We start from the raw sequence: 15695 nt of genomic DNA on the forward strand, positions 1-15695 counted from the left end.
ACTTATTTACCATGTGCATTTTTGAAAATGTTAGTGGTCTTAATTCTCAAGTAAAAAGATGACATGATACTAATCCAATAAATGTAATAGAGTTCACCGCACATTTTTATTAAACAATCAAAACATCAAGCTTTTTCTCACAATTGTTCTTTTTTATAAAGTCCGCATTATACGCGTAGTTTATAACGTTTCTTCATATCATATGTGTTTATGTGAAAGCTCTATTGGTCGTTGCTATTTAATATATATCAGAATCTAATTTTATAAATTTGTTGTTTTTTATTTTGTAATTTTTAATTATCCTTATCGTCTAGGTTAGACAGTAGTTAATGAATTTGGAAGTGTAATCGAATATTTGATATATTTTTAATTATAACAATAGATAAGATTGGCAAATATTTAAAAAAAATAAAGAAAATTCCACAACCACAGATAAGGAATTGCTTCAAAGGAGCAAAGAGGACAAGCATTTATTTTTGAAAAAATTTAGTGCAGTATAAATTAAACAACTGTTTCTTTTTTAAATTTTCAATAACCTAGTTGATCAATTTGATGAGAGTGTGAATGCGCACATGTATGAGTATAAATCGGCTATCACATTAAAAGTGTACTACTAAGGCGATGAATATTGTAAGCGACTAAAACATTTTATGTTGTGAATATTCAACAAAAATTGTTATACCGACTGTTGGAAATTACCATTGTCTACATGTTAGTTAATTGTAAGTATATAGGGCTACAGAAGTTGCATATAGCAATACGTTTGTATGATACAATTAATTTTGTGCACAATATTAATAACGAAAATTGAATAAGGTATTTATAGTATAAAATTTAAATCTTGCAATTTTCAATGCATCATTGAAACTATAGATTTATAGAGATAAAACAAATGTATGAGAAAATAATGGGATATTTTATAGAATAATCGCATTTTTATCATTTTCCAAACATAATTTCTTAAAATTTCAAAATAACAGTATAAAAATTAATTACGTTAAAAAATCATTATATTACAATCATAATCTTTAATATCGTTTCATATACAATTTAATTAATCAAAAAAATTCTTATTTTACATTTATTTTCGACTTCAAGAAATAGATAAAATGTCAAATGTGTATGCTCAAGTTTTGTGAATGAGTCGTAAAAATTGTCGTAAAAAATATAATGAATACGAAGACGTCAAAAAGGAACAAAAATATTTGTTTAAATATGCTTACCTCTATTATTTAGATACCAAGATAGAAGCAATATGACAATAATTAGTATATTCAGTGCATGTTTTCAATTAATTTTTAATTGATTTAATTAAGAACAGGATTGCTTTAAAATAAAAATATTAATAAAAATTAAAAAAATCGAATAAAATACTGTACATAGTCTATTTTTGAATGTATTCTTTTAAGTTTGAGACCTACACTTATTTTAATTATATAATTTATTTACGTTCATAATTTGTTTGTCAAATAAGCTCTGCACGATTGAACAATTATTCTTATAGCTATTTATTTATGTTCATTAGTACAATAATTTAAATAATATACTAGACTAAGATGAGCACAATTAAGATGGTTATACGAAGCATAGACAATGGTTATCCAACTGTGGTCGTGATAAAGTAAACTGATTCCAGTTATATATCAACAATATTTGTTAGGGACTGTATAATTGATTAGTGATTTCGCGATAAATATCTCGTTATATTCTTTCATTTTTTTTATCTGTTTTCAATTAATTACCTATATTTATAATATTTTTTATTATTTTTATAAGTAGTCAAATAATAAAACATACCTCAATAATATCTAAATTTTTTGTTGATGAAAGGCATGCGTATCCGTAAAATTTTTTATTTATTGTATATTGACGACTTTGTATGAAGAACGAAGCTCGAAAAATATTCCGATATTTTTCTCTAATACTTAACGTATTATAAATAGAACTATCATGATCTATTTTTTTTTATCCAGTTATTTTTACGATTTGTTACAGGGAAATTTGTACTTTTAATAAGGGTATCGGTTTTATATTGTCGAAGATTGTGGTAACACAATGTGAGAGATCATTTATAAAATTTCGCACAAGTCGCTGCAATTCATAGTAAAACTGGACATTGTTATTATTGTTGGCAATGTTCCACAAAGCAAACAAAAAAATATTATCAACGACAACATCAAACAATGGAAACGTTCCTATGATTACTATTGTTATCATAACTGCTATTGTAATCTTTAATAAATTTTTTTCTTGTCAGAAGTTATATGCTGTAATTGTGAATAGCTTACAAAATTATTAATCTTATTAATGTCTATGATGATAATTCGCTGCTACTATTAGAATTCTTGAATGCGATCATAGAAGGTCATTTTCCTCGATCACGCTGGCGAATTTGTAATAATGATAGATGTCTGGTTAGAAATGTGTTCGATGTCGAAAACCAGGCAAATGAGTACCGCAACCAACTGTCCCTATCCATTGTACGCATAACGTAATGGAATGTAGATATTCAAAAATAGCGAATATTGCTTGTGGTTACATAAAATTACATTAGACGTTGATGAAGATGCTTAATCGAGAATATGGTCTCTGTCGATGTTTCGTAAGTAGGTCGTGTAACAAATCAGTGTACAAATAAATAAGTTAATAAAAATGAAATGTACGGGAAGAAAATAACAGTAATAATGCGAGCTACTAGGATGGTTGTTGAAGTTGGCCGGGTCGTGTCCACGTATAAGGACGAATGTGTGCAGCGCAATTGTGCACAGCCACATGACTGACAGCGAGTAGAAGTATAAAGTCGAGGAAATCACGTGGAAATAACGACTGGGTACGAACGAGCGGTGCTCGATCGAGGCGAGGCGAGGCGGCGAGAGATGTCGGAGAGCCAAAGAGCGGCGGCGCGGTGTGGAGTCAGCAATAATAATGTTGGCTTGAATGGCGTGGGTTGTCTGTATCGATGGGTGCAGATTGTTAGGTACCTGTGGCTTGTGGCTGGTCGGATTTGGAGGTGCCGGGACAGGCCGCCAAGTCAGCGGCGTCTCTGAGAGTCCCAGAGCCTGCGCTCGTGCTTGAAACAGAGCCTAAAACGCGAAGCACTTGCGATAAGTGGGCTGCAGTCGGACACGGACAATTAGAAGCCGGAAAGCAGCTAGTCTAGATGGCGGCTACAAGCTCGAAGAAAGGAGAGGGCATTGGGGACCGAACGGGCGGAGCCGCCGGACTCCAGGGCAAGACGACGAGAGGCAAGAGCGCTAGCTATAGAACGGAGAGGCTCCTTCCGAGGCGGCTGTGCAGACGCAAATTACCTCGAGCGCTGAGGCTGATCTGGGGCTGGGCGGCGGCGGAGAGCTGGCTCTGCTGCGAGGTCTTGGTGGCGCTGCTAGCTGAGCTGTGCGAGTGCTGGGCGGCCAGACTGGAGCTGGCCGAGCAGGGCGTCTCCGCGGGCGTGCGGCCGCGCGAGGCCAGGTCGCCGGTCAGCAGGTCGATCAGCAGCGAGGGCCGCTGCGTGCGTGTGGCCCCGGCGGTCTCCGCGCCGTGTGGCTGCTGCTGCTGCTGCTGCTCGGCCACGTTGCGCTTGGGTTCGGCTGGCGCCTCGTCCAGCTTGCGTTCGTTCAGCTCCTCCTTGAGCTTGTTCAGCTCGGCGAACAGGTCCATAAGCAGGGCGCCCCGACACTTGGGCACGCCTAGGCCGATACCGTTGATCTTGTCGCGGATGACGCCCTGCATGCTGCGCTCGTGTTCGGAGATCGGCGCCTGGCCGATCTTCTGAATGACGAACGGCATCATCTGGATGTACAGCGGCGTGCGGTGCGTCACCACAAACTCAATGAAGTTCCACAGGTAAGGCGAGGCCTCGTTGCGCTTGTTCAGCAACTTCATCGTTCGCAGGATCCGCGGCCACTCCGTCCTCAGCTCGTTCTCGTAGCAGATTATTATGATCTTCAAGGCTGAAATGAAGCATTCGCCGTCGACAAGCTAGCTCAGTCCTTTACACCCTCTTCATTGGCCTCGTTGAGCTTACCCAGAAAGGCCACTTGGTACAGACTCGTTGAGGTTTTGGTCAGGTTTTTCGCCGCGTCCCTGGCCGCGAAGGTCAAGCTTCCCGCGCGAAGATCCGTGCTGGGTTTCAGATTCGGCGCCGTCGTCTGCATGGTCTTCGTGCCCGTTGGCCACAGCACGTTCAGCACCGACGAAAGTGCGAAGCAAATGTCCGACTGGCGTAACTTAGGCACATCTGACAACAAACAATTGCGACACGGCCGAGCTAAGTTCGAGGCGACTTGCCCAAGCCAAATGGCCAACTCTACCTTTCCGGCCGGTGCCCACTCGGAGAAACAGGGGCATGAGTAGATTGAGTAACACGTTTTCGGCTCGCGAAGCCGTGGCGAACATGGCATGGCCACAGATGTTTTCCAGCGAGTAGCCCTCTCCCAGGGAGATCACTTGCAACGCGATGAGCTTCAGCACCGTCGAGCAAAAGTGTTGAGGTGGTATTTTGCTCATGAGGGCGATCGAGGCCGCAGAGGTAAGTTCGACTCCGGTGGTATCGCCGGTTATCAGCGACTGGCAGGTGCTCAGCAGGGCCTTCATGTTCTGGAAGTGCGCTACGTACGGGCACTTGAGTAGCGTCTCGTAGACCCCCTTCAGCAGGTCGCTTGCCGCCTCCCAGTTGATGTTTCGTCGGATCGAGGCTTTCTTGTAGATTTTACTGAAGGTCTTGTCGAGCCGGCGCAGAATGAGGATCAACGCGGGTCGCATGTCATCGTTCGCCCACTCCGTCGAGGGTAGAATCACAGTCATATATCTCTTCAAGCCTCGACAAGCCATTGCCTCGGGGTCGTACGGAGATATTTTCAATAAGCTGTGCGCGATGTCCGCCAAGCGCTAAATCATTTGGCAGCTTGTTCGTTATTGCGGAAATCGTTATTTCTAGCCCAGCACTTATCCTGCATATACTCACCACGTGGCATTTTGAATCCAGCAGCTCGACGTTTTTGCCATCTTGGGATTTCTTGTTCAATTCGACCAGCCGCACCGAGGCTCTAGACACGAATTCACCAACCATGTTGAGCAGTGTGTCCCTCGGCCGGACGAACTCGTTTTTGTGCGACTCGTTGTCGTCAATGTCGCAAGTAGTCTTGGTTTTATTTCCAATTTGTGCCTCCTCGTCAAAGTCAAAGCCGGGAGAGTAAGGTCCTTTGCCGTAATTTCTCTGACTAGAACCTTTGTGCTCAGGGCTCGACTTTTGTGGTCGGTTGTAGTACCTGAAATACAATGTGTTAGTCTCTTCAACAACTTTAATTCCTTGTTACGTAAGCCAAACAGGTTTACTTGGCGAGAGCTTCCGAGTTGTTGACCAACGTTCTCATAGCGATAGCCAGTTGATTTATTATTTCTTTTTCCGTCTTTCCTTCTTTATTATACGTTGGCAGTTGAATTTGCTGCACGTAGCACGGCATGATGGCTTCCAATATTACCTAGTGATCGACAATGTACTTATACTTTTGTACTAGATTAGTTATGCACTATGCAGCCAAAGTGGCTTACCAGCATCTGTTGACCTCGCACCGAGTCAGCGGCGTACGATATCACCATGACGCACAGTGAAATGCAATCGAGAATAGTTACCATTTCGTTTTCATCGTGATAACAGAAATCTATAGCCTTCAACGGTTTTTCTTCTTTGACCAGCTCACCAATGTTTAGCGGGTCAGGAGACGGTGTCTCTAGACTTAGTAGCAAATTGAATAAACAAGACGAAGGTACCTAAAAGTAACACCATAGTTAAAGAGAAAATCTTGAAAATATAGTGTGTTCATTCGGTTTTCCATAGTAATTTTGAGTTTAATTTACCTTATGGGCTTCACCAATAATACTTGACTCGTCAGTATCCAATATAGCCGATACGCTCCCAAACATTTGAAGTATAAATGGCTTTCTGTTCATCAGATAAAACTGCTTGACCGCATATTCAACTGTAGTAGTGACGAGCTTATTAGTTTGATGAGTCGAGTAAAGTTGCAATAGTGTAGGCATTATCAGGAAATAGCCATTGGTTGAAAAAATATTTTTGAAATTGTGCGCTGCATTGATATAGGTCGCAACCACGTAACGCAATATACAAGAATCTTCGCTGTGCAGAATCAGAGTCCCATTGAGAACATTAAGGAATAAATGAATGTCTCCAGAATAAGCAAAATTGCCAGCCATTGCCTCGAACATTCGAGCTATCAGACGAACCCACATAAATTTGTGCATAACATCCAAGGCCAAAAGCTCCTAAAAAATCGGTTTCAGCTAAGTATTTGAAACAATTTATTGAACATAACGGAGGGAGGGAGGGAGGGAGGGAGGGAGGGAGAGAGAGAGAGAGAGAGAGAGAGAGAGAGAGAGAGAGAGAGAGAGAGAGAGAGAGAGAGAGAGAGAGATGATTGACCTTGCCCAACTCGCCGCCTTTGTATAGGTCGAGGTCAGCTTCTAAAGCTTTACGAGGAAACGAGGGCAGCTTCATGAGTTCCTCGTGCAAAAATACAACACGTTGAACCACCATATCGACATTTTTCAAAATAGCCCAGGTCAGCAACACTTTGCCAGTTTCGACGAATTTATGCACCAACTCTTGTCGTTGAAGAGCATTGAAAGCATCTTCGGGTTCCATGTGTACAAGTTCGAGTTGTGGATATTGTGAACGTTTGAAAAAGTAATAGTCTCTCACGTAGGACGACGGGTTATGTATTTGATCTGTAATATTAAATATATTATTTATTACGAGCATTAATCCTGTTGCAACTGTTTCGATTCTTACGGGTTTTATGGTCGACCAGAAAATACTCCTTGTGCTTGGACTCCTCGATGCCAAAAAAGTCAAGAGATTCACGGAGAATTTGGCAAAACTGTGTATCTTCTTGTACTGGAAATTGAGAGGGTATTCCACCAGCATCCGGATCTTGCGGACCATGAACTATAATTTTCTTAGCAGATGGTACATTTGCTGTCAATAGGATGGAAGCATCACACTGTTCTTTTCTCAAAATTTGTTTCAAATCTTTGAACATGATGCCATGAACACTGTGTACAACCTTAAAGGTCAAATGGAACAAAGTTAATTAGGGTAAAATACCCATCATACATAAGATCATCTAGAATTAAGGTGATCAAATGTAGAGTGTAAACGTATTAATGTATCTGTATCTGTTCTCGATAGCATATGACAATGAACATGTTGTCTCAACGATACATAGCTATAGGTATATTAACCAGAAAAATGCTTTAATTTAATGTTACTACTTTTTAAGAACTATCAACATCTGTATAACCTAAATGTGAGGTAATCCATGACACGAATTTATTATTACATTTGAAATTTCTTATTTTGGTAACAGTTATTTTTGTGAACAATGACCAATAATCAAATAATTCGTTATAAAAGTATATCTGCATTGTAATATATGATTGATAACAAAAATATCGAATTACAAAACTATATCCAAAAGTTGAATCAGAAAATTCCAAGATTGGATCACCCATTTAATATTTATTTAATAATGCAATAATTATTTAAGCAATAAATATGCGTTTAGAATTTTCAATTAAATTTATATAATTTTTATACAATGTTATCTAGGAATCATTCGATTTTATGACATGAAAAAATCAAAAACGTAATAGAGGATTCTCGTTATATAATTTATGGAACATTTTAGTGTATAATTAGTTATGTAGATTTTTTTAAATAACTTTCCCTACATGTTATAAATTAATATAATATACTTTTTTAAAAGAAAGAATTTTTAAATAATTATGTTAATAATTTGTATAAATGTAATTTTTAATTTGCGTAATTAGCAAAAAGAACGTAGAAAGGATTTTAAGTGTAAAATCGCCTATCAAATTTATATTAATACGTCACGTCAACTGTAAAAGAGAGTTTGTACTTTCTTCAACCTTTCTGCAGCGTAGTAAGGCACAAAAATGAGAAAATATAAGCTCAATTTAATTTCTGAGAAATTTCTTTGATTAAGTGACATATGCTGTGCTGACTCTTTTCCTTATAAAATGTTAACATCTTTAAGGCTTAAGTCCCTACTGAGCAAGTAGACTTCAGACTTTAATCCTCGTTTTTTCTTTGATCGGAAATCTGTCTTTAATATGCTACAAAATTATCAAGTTTATGTCCCTGTTAGCGTTGACTATCACTTAGCCATATCTCATACGATCGCTTTGAGACTCGATCTCAATGAATCGTTTTTACACACTCATTTTAAATGTCTAAGCTCCATTCATAGAGATTAAAAATATATTTTTGTTACATCACGAGGTTTTCAGGCTTATATCCCTAACTGCGTTAGTGATAACTTATATTGTTATATTGTTATCCTATTACCAGCAAATTCACTTTTTGATTGTTACTTACACGAAACAATAATAAAATTTAGATTTCATCAGATCAGAAAAACTTAATATTAATAATAAATTTTCATGTTAATTAGCATTTGTTACAGTATAATCTGAACATAAATTGCATACCATCCAAAGAATCGACAATGCTGAGCCAATAAAATTTTGACCATCTTCGTGTGGGGTACGAACATAAAACATGATGTATCCAATAATGTAATTATAGAGAGCGAAGGCTGCCTGTTGTGGAAGTTTCGGAACGAATCTTATGAGATGCCTAAGATGTTTGAACATAACATCTTGTTTTTCCCGCGTTAGTCGCTCCAAAATGTACCTCAAAAATAAAGCGCTGTCTTCGACTAAGCAATTCCATATGACCTGCAATATTATTAGTATGAAGTTGGTTTATGATAAGATTCGAGTGAATGCATAGCTCACTTGATAGGCCATGTCGTAAACTGCGGTGCCATCTTCGCCGACCGCTGGATCATCAAGCAGAGTGATTATTTGAACGATGGCAGAGCATAGAGTCGACGGAAATAGCGAGAGCGCGGATTGGCCATGATGAGTTAGGTTTCTTGGAGCCAAGTCGGCGCCATCTTCGTCGACGTTAGCTGAAAATTTAAAAGAAGTTGTTTGAAAGGTATATTAGCGATAAGAGTGGTCAGTGCGATGTGTATAATCACCCTCATCGTGATCGTCTCCCACCGGACTAGGTTCGTAAGCCGCTTGAAAGGTTATTGGTATTGTCGTGATTAGAAAATTGGCTCTTTCCTCCCGTTTCTTATCGTCTTGTGCTTGCAGGGCTTGCTTGATCAGCTCTGTTTGTTGCTTCTTTCGCGTTTTTGTAGCAGTCACTAATGCGCGCTAAACGAATAAGTGCAGTGATTTTGTGTTTAAATTCGACCATGCTAATTGGCAGAAGTAAAATACAATAAATTGTCAACTTACGTGACGCTCTTGGTTGATTGTTACCTCCTCAACTTTAGTTTTCACCTGCGGCATCCAGGGGGGATCGACAACAGGAAGTGACTCAATGCCAATTTTTGGAGATGGCAAGGTGAACTCGATACCCGGCGGTGGTACCTTGAAGGTCATATGAGCTGCTTCTTCCATTCTTGGCCAGACTTGATAGCGGAATTTCCAAAGAACTTGAAAGCGTAGTATAGAATTTATTCGGATAGAGGCTTCTTCATTCTGCAGTCCTTCCTGCATGATGTTGATGGCTTGTGTAGGAGCACGCACCGAGGCGACGATGAATAACGATGCGGCCGATGCTGCCACTTCCTGGTTAAATTCCAGCAGCAGTACCCACGCTATTGGCAGCACGTCGACGAACAGCTCCTCGGACATGACGACCGCGCCTTTCAATAAAGTCGCGAACGGTGCTTGGAAAGAATCTCGCACCTGGTCCTTCATGTACTTAATCATCGGGTGTGGTTCCTTCTCCTTTTCATCTTCTGGAGATTTCATGAATTTCCAAAAATCTTGACTGTAATCGAATTCCTGCTCATGCATATCTTTCGAGGATTCGCCATGTAACTGGCCGGATTGAGAGCCGTCGAAGCTCTTGTCAATCCTAAATCAAAAGCCACAAGTGTATCTTATAGTATATACTTATTTATCAAATGACAAGAAAAAATATTACTTGTATTTTCGGCCGACGCTATCCTTTCTGCGCACTGGCGAAACTTGGAGGCTCGTTTGATCGGAAACTTTGCGATTTCGTTTCTCCTTTTTAGGATCGTCCTTCTTTTCGATTTCCGTATTAAACCAACCACCGTCGGATTCAATCTCGAATTCCTCACCGTAAGTTTTACGAACTGCTCGAACAAGTCGATCGCAGGCTCGCATTTGTCGTCGATGACAGTAGGGATGACAATAGTTTTGATGACAGCACATAAAATTGTAATTGCTCGCGGTCTGGACGACGACTTTCATCCAGGGGAAGTTTTTGTTGAACTCGTCCGTATCGTTGCTGTCGCTTGGGCTTTCCGGTGGCTGATCATCGCTCAAAATTCCCGGTGACTCTTCACCGCTGACCTCTCCGTAAAGACCAGGCTCCGATGTATCACTTCTGTCCGACAGTGAGCTGACTTTTCGCTTTGATTGAATGGAGTCGGCGCGTCGAACTGCCGAGCGTGAAAGAAACGAGATTATTAGAAATGCTGGATCTCTGGACGATGGCTTTGAGCTTACATGCTTCGACTTCGATGTCCTTGCCCTCTTTGGTGTTTCTGCGTAGCTTAAGACTTCGCCGCTTGAAGGAGCCAGTGGCAGTGTTGGTAGTTGTCCCTCGACGCAGCAAGAACGGCCTGCCAGGAGCCGTTTGCATGCGTTTTGATTTTTCCTTTTCGCTCATTATCATGTCTTCGCCTTGGATAGTTACATTGGACTTGCTGCTCCCTTCGGATTCATTATCCGGCTCGTGCAAGACAAAGCTAATCTTTCGTTCTATAAGATACGCAAACATACTGATTGGCAATACGGAAGATAGGTTTCTATGAGTAAAGGCAATACCTATATACCTGTCTCTCTGTCACCGGCTATCGACTGCAAACTCTGCGCTGAAGCCTGCGAATGACCCATCGACGACAGGGCCATGCTCCAGCGCCTATTGGCCTCGCGGCTGTAAAGTTTCTCCCATGGAGGGGCTCGCTCCTTTGTGGACAGCCGACTGGACTTGGGTAAATTCGGGTAGGTTTCTCGAAGAAAGGCCGTGATCTCAAAGAGTAAGTTGCAAGCAATCAGTCGCAATGCTATCGGACATGTGCTCCCATACGTATTGATGCTCGCTGAAAAGTATTATGAAGCAGTTTAATGCAGCAGTAGCGTGCCATCATTGCATACAGCTTATTTCCTACACCAACCTTCATCGAAAAAATCTTCTTCCACATCTTCAATCGCTAAAACTTTGTGCTTGTTTTCGTCGCGCATTACGCTGCAAATGCGATCGTAATTTTGCCTATCCTGAGCGAGAAATTCCTCGAGCCTCATTCCGATGGTCTTAACGCGTTATATATATGTTTAGATAGCGATTACTCAATGAATTTGAATGTGAAGATCAATCAAGACGCACCTCTGCCCATTGGTAAAACAGCTTCCCCGCGGCTCTCTGCAAAACATGAGTTCTTCTTATACCGGTTGGAGCGCTCCTGTTGTTCAGTGCCATCGATGGCCGGAACATCGGGAAATTCAATTTCATCCAGTTAGGCCAGTGACCTTTGTTACATTGATGAACGAGGTGAGCGCATTCCAATAACATAGCAGCTCGCGCAACAACTGGGGCATATGGCTGCGGATATTGATAAAAGAACCGTTTTACAAGTGAATTCGTCTTCAATGAGATCATATCAATGTTGTGACTCACCAAGTCCAGTAAAGCTCCCATCAAATGATGATCTGGTACTGAACCTGGCTGACAAGTTTCTAACAAGAACGACAATCTTTGGATTCCTTCAAAGATGGCTTTTTTCGGCACCAATCTTCGCTCTTTCAGAACAACGAATTCCGATTCTCTCGATGGATCACCTTGCTCTACCGAATCGCGTCGGCTGAAATCTATTGCGACAAAAATAAAAGTTTTGAAGACCGAGTAAAATTAGTTAAAATGACTTACAACTGCCACGGACTTCTTCGCGGTTTTCTTTCTCTTTACTTTTAACTAGGCCGATTCGACTCAACTTATTTTCCATGCGTCGTTTGGCTTTTTGCAGCGTGCGTCCCACCCTGAAATTAAATGCAAAAAATAATAAACAAATTGATGACGTTTAGTATGCATAGCTAAGAATGTGAAAGGACTACCCTCTGGGTGCTCGCGGCATAGCGCGTCGATGAGCACGGCGTAGACTTGGCTGGCGCGCAAAACTGTATTCCGTTGGAGACTCGCTATTTTCGTGACTATCTGCCTCGCTACGTCTATACTCTTTGCGGAACCAATTGACTGTAAACAGTTGACACAAGGATTATAAAACTAAAATCATACATACATAGCATCAAGACAGTATAACACTGACCAATTCCACCGATTCTCAAGCGAGCTGTTTTTCTAGACTTCTTAATGCCATAAGATGGCTCATTTAGATCTAGATTTCGTTCACTCTGCCTCGGCGTTAAAGTATGATGCTTTTTCCGAATATTTCCCAATGGACTTTGACTGATTTTCACATTTTCATCACTGAGCTCAGTCTCGAGTAAGCTCTAGAAAGTATCAACCACGTTCATTCTCAAATATTAACAATAAGTGTTTAATGAATAATGAGTATATATACCGCACAAGTGGACGATGTACTCTTTTTTTTGAAAAGGAACTTTCTGGCACCCTTTTCGTCAATGGTATAACATCCCTCAGCATCGATTTCACCATTCTGATCGGTCTCCCAAGGAAATAGGTGCCTTGTATAGGAAATAAATTCATTTGCAGTCGAGTTGATTGTTTGGTGAAAAATTTCGCTTGTTACCTGATCACCCTGGTCGTTTGGATCACGCTGTTGGGCTTTTTACCGGGTTTGTCAGCCGAGTCGAGTATGGCGCTGAGCACCACTCTGCGGAAGGCACCGCCATGAGCTTCCTTGACATACGAGATGAATTGCCTGATATCGCAGTAGAGCGAAATGCTCTCTTGTGACTTGAGTTTGCTAAGCATCCTGACGCAACGTGTAACCATGGTTTTAAATACACATCCGATGATCTGCGACTCGATGCTGCGGAATCTGTGGTTGACTCCGCTGATGGCCTGATGAGGGTAGCCGGCAGTATTACCACCCGATCCCGATGAATTAGGCGTATTGTTACAACCGCTTATTGGATTGCTCGTTCCTCCCATCAAACCAGCCCCGAAGTTCGTCGCGTATCCTCCTTGAGGCATAGTATCCGGGGACTTACTCGAACCGCGCTTTTGATCTATGCAACCAAGTAGTATTTGAATTGACACTGCTTGAATCAGACGATGGCTCGACATTATTCGCATGCACTTACTGAGCGGGGAAAGCAAGGAGCCTGGGTCAATGCAAAAGCCTATGTACGAGTGGAAAAACTCGACAACGCTGTTGATTCGCCTATCTTTGACAACGTCACGTAAGAAGGTAGCGAACTGCTTGGAACTGGCTTTATATAGTTTGCCGAATATCGTTTGAATTTGAGAGCGACAGAAGTCAGCCTGTGGGCCGCGGATCCCATCCAGACAACCATGCGGACAGCCTAGATGCCGTAATATATTTATAATGCAGTTCATCATCAGATTATGAGCTGTTAATCTATTGGATTTGCGCGGGGCACTGTCGGCTGAACCTTGCCTCTTGTCTCCCTCCGATTTTTCTGGCGAATCTGCAGCGGTAAGATACGCGTAACACCTTATTTATTCCGTTCTATCGCTGTCCTTCTGTTATTATCATCTTACCTTGGTTCTCTTCCATCGATTCCTCACGTATACAATGTTTCAGAACACCCATATCCATTAACAACTCCAAAAGATTCAAAATTGATTCGCAAACTCGCAACGAGCAGCTGTGATTATCACGCAGTGAAATGTTGTGAATTGCCTGATTAGACAGTATTCAATGGTCATTGCGACTTTTCTTTTCAGTGTTATTCCTAACTCTCTTACCTTTAGAACTACTTCAAGCTCGATGTCACCATCTTCGGTTATAAAGGCGCCTGATCCAGGTGCTTCGGGACTGTCATCCCCAGTATAAGTAATGTTTGAGTCAGTTTGTGACCTCGTCAAGCTAGGCTTTCGGTCGTATGTTGTTTTACGAACTTGGCTGCTTATAACGTCTAATTGGCTATCAACAGATCCCTGTAATATCATTAATTTTAAATTATTTTCAATTATTTATTATTAATTTATTTTCAAACTATGAATCAAGTAAGTGTACATGCGCGGGCGCACACCTACAAATGCACACATACAAATACTACGCGACCCTCACGAGAAGCGGAATGGACAACTATGGTAATGCGAGGACCGAAGAAGACAAAGAAAAAGCAACAACAACAGAAAAGGGACAAAATTACCGACAAAGAGACCAACGAAATAGCGATATCAAAACTAAGCCTCTATCCTGTTGAAATTAAAGAAAGCGCCCGACCTGAAAGCGATAAGGAAAAAGATTAACTAAATAAATAATAGCAGAATGTATAATACAGTTATAAAAACTCTTTATAGAGAGAACACTAGAATTACAAAAGAACGTGCATAACATTTTCCAGGGAATTATAGAATTTATCTGCTAACGCATAGAAATATGATAAACATAATCGATATGAGTGAGATCAATACGGTAAAAGAAGTGGTGGAAGTGACTAATGGCATGAAACTAGAGATATAGTGAAGTACTATGAAAGCCCAATGGACAGATTGAAGCAGTATTTCGAATGTAGAAAGGAGGGTTACAAAGCAAATTGTTCTCCACAGAATTAGATTAAATTGACGAATATACTTGCATCCGAAAATGACTAAGGTGATTCAAATAAGCCTTAACTATTGTACTCTGGACAAGATTTATTGTATTCAACGGTTAATGACGAGAAGGTAAAAATTGTTATCATCATCGAAAAGTACCGGAACATGGATGAGACTTGGGTACTTCGAGCTGGATCGCGGATAAGATGGCCAGTATAGCCACTTGGGTATCTGAGAAATTTTACATATCCAGGAATATGGCTACCGTAAAATTGGGTTTTGTATGGTTGTAAGTGGCAAGTATAAGAGTATATAATTGCTGTCTCTATCCCGATAACATCAGTGCCAGAAAAGTTTCAAAAAATCCTGGATATCACAGCCAGCGCCACTTTAACGTTACGATAATTCACACATTACTCACAACTAATAAAAACTAATAAACGCGATGCTGTACAATATACTACTCGAAAGTTTCACGAAGTTAGAACTAAAAATTAATAACGTGGGGTAATACCTATTTTATTGTAGGTCGCGCGGAAAATCGTTCATTGGTGATAAGACTTTTGTCGATTCTAGGCTGATTAAGAATAGATCCAGCTGGAGGATTAGTGTTCATTACATAGAAAGTGATCCTAAAGTTTATATACATCAAATTCAACTGATTAGAAAAACTACAAGAATAATAGAAGATTCTGGTGGATGAAGGTGAACACCCAGAAGAAAGAGCACAAGGACTCACACCTGCTCTAACGAAGACGTATGCTCACCCCATGATTGTAAGGAAAAATTTACGCAGCCGACTGTCGGTTAGGTAGTGGATAGCGAATATTTTAACGAGTCAAAAATAAGCCTAAACACTTCAACTTGGCAAAAGAGTACGAACGACAACGAA

The 15695-nt window shown here is 40.6% G+C and overlaps 1 protein-coding gene across 6 annotated transcripts in view; it reads right to left on the reverse strand.

Moving 5' to 3' along the window:
- The window catches only part of LOC131665421 (protein unc-80 homolog), a 31617-nt gene that overhangs the window by 3019 nt on the left and 12903 nt on the right, over positions 1-15695 (reverse strand). For 5 of the 6 annotated variants that reach the window (XM_058940167.1, XM_058939345.1, XM_058940921.1 and 2 more), the window contains 28 exons: positions 14006-14197; positions 13799-13940; positions 13378-13725; positions 12861-13302; positions 12672-12795; positions 12417-12600; positions 12205-12343; positions 12020-12129; positions 11771-11961; positions 11480-11695; positions 11271-11406; positions 10929-11195; positions 10600-10854; positions 10049-10532; positions 9352-9979; positions 9087-9267; positions 8839-9014; positions 8530-8778; positions 6809-7082; positions 6440-6744; positions 5857-6282; positions 5551-5769; positions 5335-5480; positions 4964-5267; positions 4311-4887; positions 4025-4237; positions 3309-3950; positions 2982-3083 (listed from right to left, as the gene is read on the reverse strand). In XM_058940167.1, coding sequence (XP_058796150.1) covers positions 2982-3083; positions 3309-3950; positions 4025-4237; positions 4311-4887; positions 4964-5267; positions 5335-5480; positions 5551-5769; positions 5857-6282; positions 6440-6744; positions 6809-7082; positions 8530-8778; positions 8839-9014; positions 9087-9267; positions 9352-9979; positions 10049-10532; positions 10600-10854; positions 10929-11195; positions 11271-11406; positions 11480-11695; positions 11771-11961; positions 12020-12129; positions 12205-12343; positions 12417-12600; positions 12672-12795; positions 12861-13302; positions 13378-13725; positions 13799-13940; positions 14006-14197 — 7672 coding nt within the window. The remainder of the gene's footprint in view (positions 1-2981; positions 3084-3308; positions 3951-4024; positions 4238-4310; positions 4888-4963; positions 5268-5334; positions 5481-5550; positions 5770-5856; positions 6283-6439; positions 6745-6808; positions 7083-8529; positions 8779-8838; positions 9015-9086; positions 9268-9351; positions 9980-10048; positions 10533-10599; positions 10855-10928; positions 11196-11270; positions 11407-11479; positions 11696-11770; positions 11962-12019; positions 12130-12204; positions 12344-12416; positions 12601-12671; positions 12796-12860; positions 13303-13377; positions 13726-13798; positions 13941-14005; positions 14198-15695) is intronic. The other variant, XM_058941714.1, reaches the window with a different exon arrangement.

The sequence above is a fragment of the Phymastichus coffea genome, unplaced genomic scaffold (assembly GCF_024137745.1).
Source record: "Phymastichus coffea isolate CEN01 unplaced genomic scaffold, Cenicafe_Pcof_1.1 PCOF00001, whole genome shotgun sequence".
NCBI classification, from domain to species: Eukaryota; Metazoa; Arthropoda; class Insecta; order Hymenoptera; family Eulophidae; genus Phymastichus; species Phymastichus coffea.